At 50.9% G+C, this 18,369-nt stretch overlaps 7 protein-coding genes across 7 annotated transcripts; 3 read left to right on the forward strand and 4 right to left on the reverse strand.

Moving 5' to 3' along the window:
• Positions 1-889: 889 nt before the first annotated feature.
• On the reverse strand, positions 890-3,084 carry LDX57_000028 (putative galactose oxidase; the record flags this gene model as incomplete). Its single annotated transcript, XM_046081672.1, has 1 exon — positions 890-3,084. One exon carries the CDS (start codon positions 3,082-3,084, stop codon positions 991-993), a length of 2,094 nt encoding a protein of 697 aa, XP_045937628.1. The 3' UTR covers positions 890-990.
• A 2,234-nt stretch (positions 3,085-5,318) lies between these two features.
• DyP1 (Dyp-type peroxidase) lies at positions 5,319-7,170 on the forward strand (the record flags this gene model as incomplete). The annotated part of the gene is made up of 8 exons (XM_046081673.1): positions 5,319-5,380; positions 5,439-5,673; positions 5,747-6,054; positions 6,106-6,195; positions 6,260-6,370; positions 6,435-6,514; positions 6,578-6,877; positions 6,935-7,170. The coding sequence occupies 8 exons, from the start codon at positions 5,319-5,321 to the stop codon at positions 7,168-7,170; spliced, it is 1,422 nt and encodes a 473-aa protein (XP_045937629.1).
• Positions 7,171-7,671: 501 nt separating this feature from the next.
• Positions 7,672-9,245, reverse strand: LDX57_000030 (uncharacterized protein; the record flags this gene model as incomplete). Its single annotated transcript, XM_046081674.1, has 3 exons — positions 7,672-8,859; positions 8,934-8,948; positions 9,009-9,245. 3 exons carry the CDS (start codon positions 9,243-9,245, stop codon positions 7,732-7,734), a joined length of 1,380 nt encoding a protein of 459 aa, XP_045937630.1. The 3' UTR covers positions 7,672-7,731.
• Positions 9,246-9,973: 728 nt separating this feature from the next.
• Positions 9,974-11,534, reverse strand: LDX57_000031 (putative class III aminotransferase; the record flags this gene model as incomplete). The annotated part of the gene is made up of 3 exons (XM_046081675.1): positions 9,974-10,706; positions 10,783-11,126; positions 11,219-11,534. 3 exons carry the CDS (start codon positions 11,532-11,534, stop codon positions 9,993-9,995), a joined length of 1,374 nt encoding a protein of 457 aa, XP_045937631.1. The 3' UTR covers positions 9,974-9,992.
• A 1,344-nt stretch (positions 11,535-12,878) lies between these two features.
• On the forward strand, positions 12,879-13,926 carry LDX57_000032 (putative phosphoserine phosphatase; the record flags this gene model as incomplete). Its single annotated transcript, XM_046081676.1, has 6 exons — positions 12,879-12,951; positions 13,026-13,039; positions 13,096-13,172; positions 13,238-13,537; positions 13,598-13,746; positions 13,802-13,926. 6 exons carry the CDS (start codon positions 12,879-12,881, stop codon positions 13,924-13,926), a joined length of 738 nt encoding a protein of 245 aa, XP_045937632.1.
• Positions 13,927-14,211: 285 nt separating this feature from the next.
• LDX57_000033 (RTA1 domain-containing protein) lies at positions 14,212-15,610 on the reverse strand (the record flags this gene model as incomplete). The annotated part of the gene is made up of 4 exons (XM_046081677.1): positions 15,289-15,610; positions 15,102-15,237; positions 14,651-15,042; positions 14,212-14,577 (listed from the first exon to the last, which is right to left on the reverse strand). Exons 1-4 carry the CDS (start codon positions 15,505-15,507, stop codon positions 14,212-14,214), a joined length of 1,113 nt encoding a protein of 370 aa, XP_045937633.1. The 5' UTR covers positions 15,508-15,610.
• A 973-nt stretch (positions 15,611-16,583) lies between these two features.
• LDX57_000034 (uncharacterized protein) lies at positions 16,584-18,071 on the forward strand (the record flags this gene model as incomplete). Its single annotated transcript, XM_046081678.1, has 1 exon — positions 16,584-18,071. The coding sequence occupies one exon, from the start codon at positions 16,584-16,586 to the stop codon at positions 18,069-18,071; it is 1,488 nt and encodes a 495-aa protein (XP_045937634.1).
• Between the last annotated feature and the right edge of the window lie 298 nt (positions 18,072-18,369).

Below are 18,369 nucleotides of genomic sequence, written 5' to 3' on the forward strand. Positions count from 1 at the left end.
ACGTCGAAAGAGCTCACCGGTCACAGGAACTCTGGGAGGCAGCACTGCGGAGACATCGCACCTTCGATCGGGCACAGTTTTGGCATGTCTTCGATAGGGGCATTTTGAGAGTTACAGGGTCCTCCGGGCTTAATCATTCCGGGCGCATTGATGGTGAATGGTAAGATGACAGTAGGCAGCTGTACGGAGGAAGTTGGTTAGTTGCCAATTTGCCAATCATGAAGACTCGCGACAGCCTCGAGTTGGTCTAACCCGATCGGGGCAATTACACGGCTCAGCACGTGCCACCCTTGCCGCCCGCTGCTGCCTTACAGTGCAGGCATCGACTAGGGTGGGCGTCTCCTCGTCTTAAAGGCCGGTTGGTATAGGACTTCTTTCATATCTGGGGATAGTTCGGACTGAAGGCCCAGTTCTAACGCCTATCTCATACTTTAGACTGCAACCCTGGACATACCGAACACAAATGATCTCGTGAATTGCGCATCCATCATGCCGGAGCCAGTATATATCTCTGTTGCCCAAACCAGGGTACGTGCAATCATTTTTAAAAGTCAGGCATGAAACAAACAAAACACTGACCAAACTCCGCTATCCCCTCTCAAAACAGCTAGGATACCTGGTATCATGACCATATATAATCCTATAGCTTGGGTCACGTCGTATCCCAGGGCAAGGTCACAGAGAAGCATCAACACATCACCCGCCGGAGAGAATTGACTACTGCTACTACTACTACCACCACCACCATCACTACTGCTGCTACGGCTTGATCTTCAGGAGAGAAGTGAAATGGGGAAATGGGCCAAAGACTAGCAGTAACTCTGCATTTCTCAAAGACACGGATTGACAATAGTCTGCCCAAAGCCCAGAGAACAATGAAGCCAAGGTCAATACATGATTTGGAAATGATTCCCATCAAAGACACAATAAGACCGTGACATTAACGATCATTGATTTCAAGTACCAAGCGTATTTTATCCACCCACCACATTACAGGGTTACTTGAACGTTCTTTGACACACTCGGCACGCCGTTTTCGTTGAAAATGAACAGCATATAATATCCCGGAAGGGCAATGCCAGGATCATTGGGGATCTCCGCCGTATAGGTCTGGTCCCCCGAATTGTTGAGCTGCAGTTCAATTCGACGCTGGTCGGTGTTCACCGTATGGGTCGTGGTGCCGTAACGGACCAGCGAGGCGCTAGAGATGTTGGAGTCGGCTTGAATGGTGATGGTCCCTCCGTATCTCAGGCTCGTGGGCGTGACGCTTGTGATCTCCGGGCGCGTTGCTCGGTTCCCGTCAGCATCAAACAGATACGCAGGCGTAAAGAGCTGGGCATCGTAATGATTTGCTGCGCAGTCGGCACAAAGGCCGCCGCCGCCATTCAAGACGGTGCCATCTGGAAGCAGGACGGACCAGCTGTGGTAGACACGGACGATGTTGTTCGGGAACTGCTCCACGAATTGGTCTCCCGAGGGGATATACCGTTCAGGGGTCAGGACCGGGTCTTTCTCGACGAAGGGAAGGCTGTGAATTTGGCCGCCGGTGAGGAAGACACTGCCATCGGGCAGCACGACTGAAGTGTGGAATACTCGGTCGTAATGCATGTCGTTGCCAGCCTTGACCACCTGGCCAGGCGTGTTGGGGTCTCCAATGGTAATGATTGAGGCATTTCTCGAGCCGTCGGAATCCTCGTAGTCATGAGATCCTCCAGCTGTCAGAATCTTGCCGTTCACGGCGTCGAACATGACCGCACTGCCTGACATTTGGTCGTAGTCGGTGCCTCGGTCTCCGGCCTCAGTCACGTCGCCTTCGTCCTCCACGAAGTACCAGTGCATGGCACGACTCGGGCCTGCCTGGTAGACAGAGCGATTCTTCCAGCCAAAGAGCCAGCCGTGGTTGTCGGCATGATATGCGCCCAGCCGGTCGTTGGTCAACATGGGAGTCGCGGCGGCATTTGGAAGATCTTTCCAGGAGTTGGCGCCCACGTCGTAAATCTCGCCATTTTTGTTGTCGTCCTCACCACCACTCCAGGAGCCTCCGATCACAAACATGTTGCCGTCGGATAGGATAGTCGATGATTGATACCCACGGGCCATGGTCATCGGTGCGGCCCGGATCCATGCATCGGAGAAAGGATCGTAGATACTGGTCTTCGTGTCGTCGTTTCCCCCAGTCACGATGATGCGGCCGTCCATATCCATTGAGATGCCTGGACAAAACATATCATGCTTTGTCTCCGAGACCTCCCGGAGTGTGACCTCGCCGCTGACCGGGTCCCAGGTGGAAGTTTGGGTTGTCCCTCCTCCGCTGCCTCCATATTGATCCTTGCGGTACGAGGACCAGACGAGCACTTTGCCGGTGCTGGGCTCGACGGCTGCTGACACCGGAACAATGGGAAAGTCAATGGTAGGTCCCCAGACCCCGGTCTGGCCTAGAGTCTGGCCTTGTGGTGTCGCAGGAATATCGGCGGCGGCCCAGATCTCCAACTCGGCGATATAGGTCCATGGGTTGCCATTTGCCTCTGAAAGGGCGACGAAACGCACATATTGCACCGCCCGAGGCTCGAAGACGGCCAGCTTCACGGTATTATCTGGCCACCAAGTGCCGTAGGCAACGGGAGATCCCCAGCTCTGGGCGTCCGTGCTGACGTAGACCTCGTGTCGCGCAATCCATCCATTCTGGCCCCCATCCTGAGGCGGCCATATCTCCACTGCGCTGACGTTTTGCGTGATCTTCAGGTCAATGGTAATACTATGCGGTGGCGGCGCATTAGCGGTTCTGTTATAATCGCTAGACCAGTAGGTAGTGTTGTCGCCGTCGATGGCTTTGGTGCATTCGTTTCCATCGTGGTCGCTGTCGCAAGTCACAGTCCAATCATCACGGGGAAGTCGGCGACTGTTCCATGGCGGTGCCTGAAACAAGCCAGTGTCCTCTCCGCCGGCATCGTGAGGGGAAACCGACTCCATGCTCGGAGGACCTAGTGCCCTGCCAACGGCGGCGATCACGGATCCCTCCATACTATAGTCTCGAGCCTCCACCAGCCCAAGGAGCAGAAGCCTTGAAACCCATTTGGCCCTCATATTGAGTCGCAGGTCCAGAGTTCGTACGCTTTGGAAAGCACGAACCACAGTTGACTCTCAACATCCAAGAGCCAACAAGCGGCGGTAAAAAAGGCCATTAAATAGAGCGTGTCTGGGTGCACGGATCATGCTCTATCCAATAGCCTACCTGCACTATGCTTCGAGGATAGTAAAATATCTGGTGTGCGCTTTGTCTGCAAGGAGCTTCCCACCTCATTGTTTCTATATGGCCTAGTGGCATGCTGGTGCACAGGGGGTTCGCTACGTACAGCGAACCCACATTTACGGCAAAGGAAAACACCCATGTTTTCAAGAACGTTATTGCTGGACCTGAATTGATTAGGAACAGAAATTATGGTTGCGGCGATATGCTGTGAACTTCCACCGTGAGAGAGTATCCGTAGCACGAGCCAATACTCACCAGTTAACCAGATCCCCAGTAACTGCTCATCATAGAAAGAAGTTATTACCGGACATCTTTTCTGTCAGGCGATGGGATGAGTGGCTGGCTGGAGGGAACGCGATACGGCATGTTATGAAGCATTCCGTGAGGCTTCATGTTTCCCAATCGGGACTCCGATCAGCCCTTGCCCCGACAACTTGGGGAAAGCTAACCCCCACACCTCAATCAGGACTGTTACGGCCAAAGGAAACTATCCGCTCATTCGAGCCTTGACCTCTTAACCTGTGGTTTGATTCTTTCTCTGGAATGCCCGCATCTAAGAGGGCATAGGAATGATACGAGAACAGGCCTAACGCTACTGTCCATAAGTTTCTACGCAGAGACTTGACGCAGTGTCAAGAGCAAACATGAGTTGCTCAATTGCTAGAAGAGTAAGATTCATGAGACCTTGGGCTTCAGACTTGTACTGGGGAGCACTTCTCCCACTCTGGTCCCTAGCAATGGTGACCATCTAGCACACGCTTCACACGTCAACATTCCCCCAGGGTAAACGATTGAAAAATACTGGAGCGAACGTGTTACATACCAGTTTCTTCTCATTGGGGAAGGTGAGCTAAGTCCACAAGATGTGTAGCAAAGGCTTCCAATAATCATATCTTTTTATCATTCCGACATTGCCGGAATGTAACACACCATGCCGGGAGCAGCTAGGTCATTGTGATAGCTAAAGAAATAGCCAGAAACATTTTTTAGCGGTTTGATCCTGATCCATCCAATGCTGCAGATCAATGCACGGACTGAGCAAGCCGCATGGTTCCGTTCGCGGTGTTCCGTGGCATCCTCGTTATGAGGAGACTAATGTTTTCTCCGGAGACTAGTACCAGTCTAAGACGGATTCTATCCAAGAAAGTGTCTGCCGTGCGTTACATGAGGGGCTACAGAAGGTTTTGCACAATACATGACTGAAAGTCTCTGTGAATGTTAGCAGAGAATAGTGGGACATTAGCGGTGATTGCACGTCCGCCGGGCTTCACTGTCCAGTCTGATGACGCGCCTTTTCGATGTAACTCGAGCTTAACTCTGTCTCACCATAGACGGTCCATCGGTTGAATTGTAAAGAGGGCCCAGATAATGTACGGTTCAATGTGGAGGCTTTGGGCTGTGCAATAAGCCCATTCCTATTGGTTCCTCCTAGAATTGTGAGTGATTGGCAGGGTAGAAGGCTGATGAGTATATGCGTTTTGTGCCGTACTAACCTGTTAGACTTAGTGTAACATGTTCGTTTCAGTTAAGTATATCCAGTCCACAGCCAGCCAGCAGGGTGAGGACCGTTTCGGTTAGTAGCTTGATGTCGACCCTAGGCGTTCCGTAGACATGTAGGCATTTTATCCTACATAGAGCCTCCAGCCATGAAGGGAGATCTCGTCATCAACTTAGAAGGCCATAAAGTTCTAGTAGTGTTGGAACCAAGCGATATCAGCTGTCAATCCTAGTGTCAGGTTCGGTGATGAAGCCCACCTTCGGAACGACCCAGGGATGACTAGTTCTTGGTGAAAACCACTGTTTAGGTTTCCATCGACTGCGGTCTCTGCCATATGACAAACGCCAATGTTGCAGTCGAGGCATGAGCAGTGACATCTTCGATTCCCGGACATCTGACGTGTATACTTCCCTCAGAGCTATCGAGTTGGACAACGTGGAATCGGTTGGCTTATAGTTATAAGGACGTTGTAGATCGTAGGGGTGCCTCTATGTCTGAGGAAACAATTCTGGGGCATAAATTGAAATTACCTCTTCAGATAATTCTAGCAGCTGTAAACAAAAAGCCACGATGGGTTTTACCGAGTCTGAAAAGCCCAAGATTGACACCACCAACATCCAGGGTGATATTTGGTATTGTGCTGCTAGAAAGCGTTGTACGTTCCGCAGACTCGAGGCTAACTCAGCCTAGGCCCGGCCTTCCAAAAAGGTATGAGGAGCTATACTTCTTCACCATTAAGGATGAACCGAAGTTTCGAAATCATCTGGCTGCATTCATCCCCGAGATCACCACGGCCGAGCAAGCCGTTCAAGACAAGGGGAAAATCAGACAGCATAAAATCGAGATAGCCAAGGGCAATAAAGGCCCTGAACTTCTAAGCCTCAGCGGAGTGAACATCTCTTTTACTAGCAGTGGCATTGGAAAGGTAATACATCCCCTTCAGTTCTATACCTTCATCGAAGCGGCCCAGAATCAAACGCTGACGTCCCGCCTCGTAGCTGGGAAAGCATGACTTGAAGGCAGGAAACTTCGAGAACGGCATGCTGGCCGATCTTCGAAGCGGAGGTCCCGGCGGAGAGGGTCGGGACAACCCAGAAGACTGGGAAGAAAGGTTTAGGAACCCAAGCCCCAAGAAACCCATTGATGGCGTAATTCTGGTAACAGGAGAGTCTCGCGCTTCTGTCTATACCAAGCTCCATCGGGTGATCTACCACTTCGTGGGAATTCTTCCCTGGAATTCGAGCATCGAGGGTTTATTCACCGTTAAAGGGAATGTCAGGGACGGTGAGAACAAGGGGAAAGAACAGTGAGTGGGCAGTGAATACTCTTCAAAGCCAGGATCCTAACTCCACTCTAGCTTCGGGTTTGAAGACGGCGTTTCCCAACCTCAGCTGGACGGGTTAGACGACGATGTGAAAGAGGGTGAACCTGCACTGGTTCCTCCAGGGTACGTCTCTGCAATCGTGACTCTGGTGCAAACGTCTAGTATTTACATTCATTACCATAAATAGGATCATCATCAATGGCGAGCCAGGATACCGTACCAAGCAGCCGGACTGGGCTACCGATGGTAGCTTCTTCGTTTTCCGCAAGCTGCAACAGTATGTTCCCGAGTTTCAGAAGTAAGATCACCCTGTCCCCCTTTTCCCCAGGACCATGGACTGACAATCACTTTCGCTCATTCAGGTGGATTGATGATACTGCACCTGAGCATAAACTAAACAGCGACCAGCTTGGAGCACGCTTGATGGGAAGATGGAAGAGCGGTAGGTGTCGAGCTCCTTGAATGCCATGAAAGAGACCAAGTCCTCATCGATATTCCTTCCCAGGTGCCCCCGTTTGTATGACTCCGTGGAATGATGACCCGGGTCTTGCCAGGGCAAACAACTATGATTACAAGCCACTTGACAAACAGGATAAGTGCCCATTTGCGGCACACGCGCGCAAGTGCAATCCGCGCGCCGATCTCACCCACCCCGAACGATTCGTTATAATGCGTCGGGGTATTTCGTATGGCGGCGAGGTGACGCATAAAGAGTGGAAGGATCATAAAACATCTGAGGATCGCGGACTCCTTTTCATGTGCTACCAGAGCAACATTGCTAATGGATTCCGTATGCAACAAGCGAGTAAGCCGTTGTGCCCTAACCTATTATGCACCGATGACTACCCTAACATGACTGTAGGATGGTGCAATATGGACACCTTCCCCGCCGACAAGGACGAGGAGACCGGAGATCCAGGACCCGGCGTTGATGCCATCTGCGGCCAGCCCAATCCACCAGACACTTTTGACGTCAGTCTTTGCGATGGGGATAGTAAAAACTGTCGCATCAACCTGAAAGTCTGCGTGGTTCCGAGAGGTGGAGAGTATTTCTTCACCCCATCCATCAAGGCACTTCAAAGCTTTACCAAGAAATAAGAACATGCGTTCGCACTTGTTCCTGATCGGATGGGACAAGGGTCACCAGAAGTGGCACACTAGTTGTAATTGCGCCATACTCGTTGATTGATGCCTACGGTAGTTGCTTAATATTGATTTGATTTCCGCTTGTCTTCGAAGCTTGTCTCGGGGCATAGCCACCCACCTACCCGTTTGCTCTCATATAACATGGAATTGGAAGTTACGGTGATGCTCAGAAATATCGGCCAATATAACTATTTGCTTGAGTTTCATGAACCCGCGACGATCACCGGGAGGGGTTGCGCGGGTGGTTCGGGCCGTGTCTCTGGAATGTAGGGGTAAAGCCTGAGATAGTGCGTCAATATATCTGGAGGTTGGCCAAGGGGTTGGGTGTCATTTCTGCGAGGAATGCTTCATTCTTGATACGCTATGTTTGTTGGCCCGTCTGTAGTGACTCATTCCACAATTAAAGAAAAAAAAGTTCAACATGCTATGAGAAGATCCCATAAAAGGGCAAGAGAATGCTGTTTACCTAAGAACAATAGGAACGATTGAGGATCAGCGGGGAAAATTATTTCGTTAGGACATTCTCGGCCCCGAAGGGAGCGCAATCCACAAACCCAAGCAAAGGATCAACATGACTAGGACTACCGGTTGGAGGACTTTGATGCCATATGCTCTGGCAATGAATCCAGTGATAAAGGGCATCACGCAACCCCCTGCGCTCCCGAGGGCGCAGGCAAATCCAACCGCCGCGACATGAAGATATCTAGGGAGAATCTTCGCTTGAGCAATGACTGCTTCGGGGTAAAGTGGTCCGAGGAAGAACCCCAGAAGAGTGACAACAATGGCGGACATGAGGAAATTGCTCACAAAGCAGAATGCCAAATGTAAAAGAATGGATACCACAAGGTACATCAGCACCGCCATGCGTTGCGTCTTGAAGCATGACGTGAGGAAAGCAAGCCAGACGCGTCCCAGCGTGAGTCCTCCCCAGTAAGTGAAAGTAACGATACCGGCAGAGAACGGTGTCGTGTGGCGAAGATCAACGAGGAAAGTAAAGATCCAGCCTCCCATGGAGACTTCAACGCCAACATATACGAACAGAAAGAAGCTGATGATCCAAGTAGATGCGAGGCCCAAGGACTCGATCGTTGGACTCTGCCGCCTTCCTTCGGTTGTATCGTCCTCGCCTTGTGTGTCCTCATTACTGAGACTGTCTAGGGGTTCCAACTCATGAGCTGATCCGGTCGCTGACCAGAAGGCCGCGACAGAAGTGACAAACTCCAGGCCCGCCGCAAGAGCCATCAGGTAGTAAAACTCGTACCACTGCCAGCCTCTCTGGGTCACCAACCATGTTGCAATCAACGGAGCCAGGGCAGCTCCCAACCCGTAGAATGCATGTAAAACACCCATCAGTTGACTGCTGTTCGGCATGGCGCCTATCCAGGCATTCCATGAGGCATCGACCACTCCACTTCCGAGACCGGCGAGGATGAATATAGTGATCAGCACGGGATATGGGGGATGCTGTGTAGCGGCCAGATAGGCGAGAATGTGCATTCCAGGACCGAGCACTGCAATTCCCCGCTGACCAAACCGTTCGTGAATGGAGTTGTTCGCCAGAGCTGCGGTGGCATATCCGATGAATGGAGACAAAAAGACCACCGAAACCGCCGCATAGTCTGCATGATAGTAGCTACCCAACTATCACAAAACATGTTATATGAGTGTCCATTCGCCTGATATTCGGGGGTGAGGAAGAACGGTTAAAGACGTACGTAGTGAATCAATGCCTGTTATCTCCCAGTAGATTGTTAGCTTTCGTGTATTACTAGAGCCGTTGCACAACGTACCCCGTAAGCCCCATCGTTTGCACCAATCACAATGAAGCTATAGAAGGTTGCGAGCACCCTCCATGCCTTAATCTTGGGTTGATTCCACTTCTCTGGAACACGCTCCGGGCTCGAGGCTCCCGTAGGGACAGCATCTTGCTCAAACGAAGAAGGATTTTGACTGGTAGTCTGATAGCTGGGCTGCCCTGCCTGCAAGAGCGGTGTTGTGGAATCGTCCTCATGAGAATTCCGCGCCATATCTTCCACACTAGTGCCTTTCAAGACGTCCACCCACGACAGGGATGATTGAGCGCTTGAGCCGTTTAGGAAAGGGAAACGAAAAGAAAAAAAAAATTACTAAATCACACTAGGTTGCACTGTGGGCCTTGCATGAGACTAGGGTCTGGGGAGAGAGGAGGAAAGAAAAGAATAGGCCAACAAGATAAGCCGAAAGAAAAATAAGAAGAGGCCTACACTGTGCTGATAAGTGGTTCACTGACCCTTACGTAGGTCTAGACGGTGTTCAAACTGCGCCACGCTTCCAAAAAGCAGTCGAGGATTTGTGGGTCGGAGCCCTAAACCCGCATCCGGAAGAGGGAGAAGACCACCTAACCTGGACGTTCCCCTGCGGTTAGAATCGTATCGAACACTCGGTTCTTTATTTCAAATGGTGACAAAGAAAAAGGGCTGCTAGTACCTTAGCGGACCTCTTACACAACCGTTGCAGGAAGCCATTGCTATTGGTAGAGCTTATAATTCGATGTTCGCATTGATCGATTGTGCCAGGAACAGGCCAAATGGGAAAGTTAGGCAGAGGTTATGCCGTAAGATATAAAAAAAACCATGGGAGTTGGAATTACTATTATAAAAAATTGTCTCTGTTATTGGTAATCACAAGACGGATCAACAAATTCAAAGAAAGACAGAAAAAGAGAAGAAAAAGAAAAAAGGATGACCCTAGCTACTATCCTTGAAAGTTAACTTGAGGCGTTGAAGTCGTTCGTCTTAGAGAGCGAGAGCTAGATCTTCGAAGACACTGTCAATCACCTTCACCACTCGGTGAACAATCTCATCAATATCCTCAGTGGTCACATTGTATGGAGGCGCCAACAAGAAGTGATCGCCATTCCATCCATCTGCCGCTCCGGTAGCCACGAACATGCAGATGTCGTAGCCCTCCTGCATACCCTTGACTTGCAGGCGCTTGCTGAGGGCGAGCTTGGGGTCCAAGAATGCCTTCGTCTGTTTATTAGCCACAAATTCAACAGCCCAAAAGAGGCCCCGTCCTCTCACGTCTCCCACATATGGGTGGCCCCCAAGGTGGAGCTTCAGCTGTCGGCCAAGGTGATCACCCATCTTGCGGGCGTTCTCAACCAGATTGTCTTCCTGAACAATATGCTGGACCTCCAGCGCAGCAGCACAACCCAAGGGGTGAGACATGTATGTCTGTCCGTGCAGAAAATAGCCGCTACCGGCTTTCAGGCCGCTGATTACTCGTTCGTTGATCAAGACGGCCGAAATCGGACCATACCCAGCTCCAAGTCCCTTGCCAACGATCTCGATATCTGGAGCAACTCCATCCGCTTGCCAAGCATGCAGAGTTCCTGTGCGACCCATGCCGCACATCACTTCGTCGAAGATTAAGAGTGTGCCGTGACGGTCGCAAACCTCTCTCATGGCCTGGAGGTATCCCGGAAGGGCGGCCACGCAGCCCAGGGCCTGTAATAGACATACATCCGTCAGTCTGGTCTCATGGAGGAGATCGTTTCCATTCTTAAAGTTTCAAGAGTCATACCGTGCCAACAACGGGCTCTAGGAAGAAAGCAGCGACGTTCTCGGGGCCGACTCGCTGGAGTTCGTCTTCCAGCTCCTGCTTCAAGCGCTCCACATAGGCCTGAATGGTTTCTCCTTCGCCGAGACCATGGTAAGGGTCACAAGCCGAGACGTGCGAGACATTCCCATGCAAGATGTTGTCGAATGGAGCCTTGCGGGGCTTAAAATCACCTAGAGACAAGGCACCCAGAGTACATCCATGCCAGGATCCCTTTCTTGCTATAAACCGCGTACGAGGGGAGTTCGGTGTCAATTCGGCCCAGTACTGCTGGGCCAGCTTCATGGCCGACTCAACGGCTTCGGAACCTTCACGGATGATGCTCTTAGTTATAAAACTTACAAAACCAGCTCTGGCCGGCGAAAGGAGAGGGGGAGAGAGAGATGAGCAGATCACACACCGGACCCAAGAATGCAAGCACGGGCCATGCGGCCCTCGGTCGACTGAACGAGATACTCGGCCAGCTGCACCGCGGGAACATTGGGGAAATAGCCTGGGTGGCAGTACTCGACTTGCTGCAACTGGGAAATGATGGCTTTCTTGACACGCTCATGGCCATGACCGATGGCAGACACAGCAGCTCCGCAGGTAGCGTCAAGTAATTCCTGGCCATTCTCGAGCGTCAGATACATTCCCCGGGCGGAGGTTACCATCGACCCTGCGGGACTTTGAGAGACACTCTTGTAGAAGTACGCTGGCTCTTCGACGGACCCCATGGCTCATGAGATAAGGGAACGTTAGTTGTGTGTAAGTATCGGACAAAGGGCGCGAGCAAAGGCTCCTCATGTCCTTCTTGGATTTATACGATTCTGCACCTATGCTACAGTTCACGGTACTAGTTAGTTAGGAAATTTCGTTTCACGTTCATGTAACGGTGACGGAGCTCAATATACATCAAAGACGAAAGCAAATCTTTGGGTCGACTACAGACTTTCTACGGGCCTCTCTGCGCTCTTTCGCAAAGCCACTCAATCACTTGTCAGGAAGGGCTGGATGCTTCATTAAAGTTCATACCGATTGCGGTCAAGAAGGCGGCAGGCAAACCTCTACCTTACCCTCAGATCGAAGTGAAAGAGCCGGACTTGGAAGCGATTCCGGACATAGCACCAAATGCAACCAATATATTGTGTAGCAGTCTGTAATTCTCGGTGAGATTACGGCGCATCGTGGCCGTCCAGTTCCACAGGTGATTGGGCGGATATTCCCCCGGTTACTTCTCCGGAAGCGTCGGGAGCAACGGTGTTCGTATGACAGTCCATGAAGATTCAGTGGTAACCAGTGATCTTGCTTTATGGGGGCCTCGTCTCGATCTTCAGTGGGCCCATAGACTGCTCTTGGTGATCAAAAGCCTAATACCGAGCTGTCATAACAAACTTTGTTTCTCAGTTGCATGAAATGCCTCAATGCTCTAAACGGGGAATGACACCGGCATTTAGGCTAGCGGACCGGTCCTGTGGGGATTTGCTCAAGGTTTTCCTCTTGTGTTCATTGAGTGGTCCTGTGGGCGAGGGATGGCGACATTCTCTCCCAACTGGGGTGTGCAACGCTCCACTCTAGATTCCCAGCACCTTCGACGAAGAAAACATCGTGACATCTTTGCTTGGCCCGTGGAAAGAGGTGTGCCTAATCCTAACAAGAAAGCCCTCCCCCCCCCTGCGCTTTACCTTTGTCTCAGTTCAGGTGCAGCCTCTCATACCTGTCGGATCCGAGTCCATCCAAGCGAGGGATCTGCATTTGTGGTGGCCATCCCTTGCTGTTTTGACGTTGCGTAGCATTTTTTACGAACTCAGTTGCATAGAGGCAGGCATTAATTTTATTTTGATTTGTCTTTCCTTCAATTATCCCATTGCGTATTCCATGCCATCTATGAAACCGGCTACTGCTTCCGGACATCTGTTCCCTTCACCTGAGCAGCGTCAATCACGCCGGTACTATGGAGCCTTTCTTGACTTCTGTTCTCAACGTTCGGAGTGTACTTGGATAATATTCTGGAAAACCATTCTTCTTGAATTTCCTTTCCTTTTGTTATCTGACTACAGTCATTGCGACTTCACGACAGTATGACCTCCGTGAACGAAGAGCTGCCCTATATCACAGGCGACCCCAACATCATCTTCTTCACCGATTTTGACGGTACAATCACCTTAGAAGACAGTAGGATCCCACCCTTATTTATTTACTGACAAATATGTTAAGAATGCATTTAGGCAATGACTTCCTGGTATCCTTTCTCGTCAGGACGCATGGATCGCTTTTTACTAACTTGCTATTATCGAGGTCGACAATCTTGGATTTGGGATCGAGAAGCGCCGTGCGCTCGAACTCGAGGTTCTGAAGGGTAACCTCGCCTTCAGGTTCGTTCAATTCACTGGTTGCTGTAACTGAGTATACTCTCTAATCAGTCACAACCTACGATCAGAGATGCCTTCAAAGCGATGCTCGACAGCGTCCCGCTTCCCTTCGATGAATGCGTCCGCATCTTGCAAAGGAACATAAAGTTTGACCCTGGCTTCATCAGCTTTTATCACTGGACAAGCAAGAACAACGTTCCAATCGTGGTGTTATCCTCGGGCATGACCCCGATTATCAAGGCCCTACTGCAGAATGCCCTAGGTGACAACCCCGGCAACATTTATATCATTGCCAACGACGTGGAGGCGCGTGAAGGAAAGCTGATCAATGAGACTGGCGGCTGGCAAATACGCTATCGGGATGATAGGTATGCTTTCACCGTCCCCGATCGGCATATAGCAAGACACCCACGCTGATGATGCGGCAGTCAATACGGTCATGACAAATCTCAGGCTATCAAACCATACGCTGCTCTTCCTGAAGACATGCGACCGATCCTTATGTTTGCAGGAGACGGAGTGTCTGATCTGTCCGCCGCCACTGGTTCTCATATCCTTTTTGCGAAACAAGGGCTAGGTAAGCGACTGATGCTAGGCGGATCTTGCATTGCATAGGTCACTGATAAAAGCAGATCTCGCGCGTTATTGTGCGGAACGAGAAATGCCATTTATCCCATTCCACAATTGGGCTTCCATTCTGACTGCTGTCCAGGGTATCAACGAGGGAGGCCTGCAGGTCAATCGTCTGAAGAACTGAGATATAGGAGCTAGCTCCCTGTCTATTGGAATGAGTCTAAAGTCCTTCTATATATCTTCTCAGTCGAAAGTTTCACGGTTATGCTAGTCCCTTTGTTGAAATAGATCTGCTGTGAGATAATCAATCCAAAGCTACTTACTTTTCCTTATGAATGACTATAATTTACTATCTCCAGTAACTCTTTCAATGGTTCACACGAAGTCTAAACTATATCTACCTATTGCAACGCTATGGACAAGGAAGCATAACATCGTAATACAACCAGTATTCTATGGCAGTCGTCAATCATCGCGAATGAGAATTTATCGGCGCAAAGCTTCCACCCGAAAGGCCCATGTCCCCTTCTTCCTGTCTCCTCAGCTGCTCGAACTCGATGCCACCTGCTAGCCTCGCCCTGGAATTGAACTCCTCCAACGCCTTTTTTGCCTCCTTTTTGTCTCGTTTCATTTGCTTCTTCTCCTTGCGGCTCAGTTTAGGAAACTCCGAGTCCGGTCCCTGCAACACGCGCCCGGGGTGAAAGATGTTTAGGAGCCCGATAGCGATAAACATTGGCAAGGCGTCCCAGACGTATTCGTACCACTCGTGTGTCAAGACGGGGTTCTTGGGGTTGGTGCCGTCGGCGTATTGGGCGAGACGGAAGACAATGCGAATCTAAATGGCATACCCAGTCAGAAAGTTGAATCTGCGTTTATATCATTTCAGCTCGCTCCTGTGGAGTACTCACGGTGATCATAAAGAGGGCCGCGTACATGGCGTAGAACAGCCACCGCCACGGCATCTTTCCTTCATGCAACTTCTCTTCATCCAGCTGTCCCATGCGCTCCATGGAGATCATGCGTCGATGCAGATGGACTGCCAGGCCGCTGAAGATGAGAATGAAGAGCTCCTGCAAGCCAATTCCGCCCATGTAGATGTGCACGCCGCGCATAACCTCGGCATTGGTGGCTTGCGTGTCAGTGGTCATAACAGCCCCAACGGCCTGAACGAGAAATGCGACAATGTCCAACCAGACGAACAACTGCCCGTATCGCTTTGCGGTGATTCCGGCGAGACGCTTGTCGGGGATGAAGAAGTAAATCAAGCGACCGATCGTCATGTAGAGGAATGCGTTAATCCCTATAGGGCTGGTCATTAGCCTAGATGTCTACGGTTGCTCAAGGGACGGTAAGACGCACAGAGGGGGGCCAGAAGGAATAGAATGGTATATGCAGTGTCCCAGCGTTCTTCATTCTGTTGGCGCGTTTGAAGCGATCGAAATATAAAGGCCAGCAATTCCCATAGTGCACCCATCACAATGACCCACGTATACCTCTGCCACCTTTTGTTAGAGCGGAGCTCCAATCCTGGACATCAGAACCATACCTTCTTATAAATGACCCCTTGCACGCCATGCGCGATCATCAATAAACCATAGAGAACGCAAAAGAGGACAGCAGCGCCAAAAGACGGTACATAGTAGAGAATCACATCGCATGCCTCCGGGGGCAGGTAGCCGTTTTCCCCTGGTTTGGGCGTTGTGCAAGTTGGAATGGTGGTGCTGGTGGGGCTGGCTGTCGCTGGCGAAAGCGTGGTGGTACTCATGACGAGGTTTATGGGGAAATAGAGAGGTTGTAAAGAGAAGCTGTAGACAATCCAGAAGACGGACCTAGCTTCTGTCAGAGCTGGGTTGCGTCGATGATGATGACAAGTATGGATTAATTTGCACGATCACGATCTCTGGCTTTTATATCATGTCTCTCTGACTCCATCTCTGCTATCAATGTTCAAATCTACAGGTCTAAGTGTGCTTCAGGCAGAAACTTAATGAGATAAAAAAAGAACTTCGTATTACCCTTTGTGGCTTGTTGAGAATTTGGCTCCGCGAAAGATAAATAACACTATTGCCCATACTAGGTAATTCCCATGTGTTGAGCATTATGATGAGCCTTGCAGGATCGAATTCTAAATCCCAGGGTCAATCCTTCACAGACCCTACCGCCAGTCCTGCCAGCCAGATTTCCTCTTCGCCCTAACCAGTTCAAGTTAGAAGTGTTCGAGGAGGCGAGCGAGCCAATGTGCAATTCGCAGAAGCCTTCTCCCGAAATCTGAAGGCTTAAATAAACTAAAGTTGGAACGGTCTTTGGCCCCCAAGGTGGAGAGCGCAGACGACGTGGTGAATGGCCGATTCGGGGACGCCAACCGAGTCGAGTATAGAGGCATCGTCCGCTAGGCAGCCAGCTGGTCTCATCCTCCCCGTACCCCCGATCTGAGGATTTTCAGGTCTCTCGGTGACATGATACCTTTGGCTCGGCGCACGGAATACGACGGTTTTAGAAAGAAAATAAAACAGACATGGCACGAACCAACCCGAGCGTGCGGATCAGATCACGAACCGGGTGCATTACTTGCAAGTCAGTCTCCACCGTTGTCGTTTCTTACTCTTTTCTTTTTCTTCCTGCTTCGACTGTTTAACCTTGATTGGGGCTCAGGAATAACCGGGCGTTCGCAGGATTCGACGAGTAAAATGCGACGAAGAGAAGCCCAGCTGCTGGAGATGCCGTTCGACTGGCCGTAACTGCGACGGCTACGCACCATCGCCGCCATCGCAGTTGTCTAATTCTGGCCAGCAGCGAGTGACCAGTAGGAATAATGAGATCCGCATCATACATCATACCCCCATGGTGGATCGCCCCGTTCAGATGAGCGTGTTCCCCTCCTGGGACCAACCTCTCCGTGCGGACGAGTACCAGTCCTTAGAATTCTTCCACCGGCAAACCACGTCTTGCTTCGGTGTCAAAGCAGGGGCGTTCTTGCTTCGCTCGGCGTACCATGACTCCAGTGTTCGAGTGGCAGCTATGGCTTTAGGGTCGCTGCATCGCATGTTTCTATTCGAGCAGACTCGGTACCCCGACGTGCGCATGCAAGGAACCCAGCTAGCTCTGCGTCAGTACAATACCGCGATTCGACACGGCTTAGCACAGATGTCCAAGGGCACGACGAATGGCTCGGTGGACGTGATTCTGACCATGTGCATTTTGTTCTACTGCTTTGAGAGTCTACAGGGTCATTTCCGCGTGGCTCTACGACATGTCACGTCGGGATTGCGCATCATGAAGCAACAAGAAGCCCAAAGTCAGGCGATGCAAAGGAAGCTCAACCTCCCCGCAGACGTTATCCGGTCGTTGTTTATCTACTTGGAAAGTCAAATGCTCGAGTTGGACGACGAGCTCACCGTGTCCGACCAGCTGCATCCCTCCGCGCTCAAGCCGTCCGGTTTACCCCTTATTGACTCTTCTCACGGGGCCTACACTCTGGAAGAGCTTGACGAGAACTTTGGCCTCGTTTACAACCGACTACTACGATTAATCAGTAAATCAACGCCGGCGGCCGATGCGGACATTGCTAAAGTCGGGGAACTAACCGAAATTTCCGAGTCAGACATTGTTGAGTACGCTGGAGCCCAAAGTGAGATGCATGGCTGGTCTGCGGCGCTGAATAAATACCTGGAGTACCACCCCCTCGAGGCCATGGATTCCACCAGCCGACGACTGGCCACAAATCTCAAGATGTGGAACACGCTGGTGAGCGTCGTGTTGCAGATGGAGCTGCCGTTGGTGGAAACTAGCTGGGACCGATTCACGCCAGAACTGGCAATGGTGGTGGACCTGGCCGAAGAGGTCATGAATATGCTCGTAGAGTCGCCAGAGACGCGCAAGATATGCCCATCGCCAACTGCAGATGCCAGCTTTGCATCGCTCTCGCCGCCGGAGTCGACACTTTCTCCCTACCAACACATACTGCATACGCAGGACCTCCCCCCTCCCTGCACCTTTTCCGTATCACAGGGCATACTACCGCCGCTGTGGATTGTGGCCACAGCTTGTCGCGACTCAAAGACCCGATACCGCGCCATCGACTTGATGAGGCGGAGCCGACGTCGCGAAGGCCTGTGGGACTCGTTTCTGTTCGCCGAGCTAGCCTCCAAAGTTGCTAGGATCGAAGAACGTTCGGCAATGGTTCCTGAGGGTGTGACATACGAACCGGCGGATTTGCCCGTTCGCGCGCGCATCACGACTATCGCCAATAGCTTTGGCGATGGCAGACAGGCACAGGTAAGATATCTGGGCAGTAATTCTGAGCTGCTGGAGGAGACGCTGACGGTGTGAACTATTTGTTCAACTTTTTCTCTCTTTCTTTCTTCCATCCTTATCTCTAGTCATTCCTGTGTATTCAAGACGGAGTTCATTTTGGTGGGAACGGGGACAATCTTCAAAGACTAAGAATGATTAACGGCCGATTTGAGAAGCAACGACTCTTTTTCTATTTTCATTGAGCTGAGACGCGTAGCTATCGTACATAAACGGCTTCTATATTCGCGGGAATCATTTCTTTTTGAGCCTGAAAGATTGCGTAAGAGGAGATCTGTTTCTATCTAATGTACAAAATCCGAGAAGAGGAGATGGT

The sequence above is a fragment of the Aspergillus melleus genome (genome assembly GCF_016097325.1).
Source record: "Aspergillus melleus strain CBS 546.65 chromosome Unknown contig1, whole genome shotgun sequence".
Taxonomy (NCBI): Eukaryota; Fungi; Ascomycota; class Eurotiomycetes; order Eurotiales; family Aspergillaceae; genus Aspergillus; species Aspergillus melleus.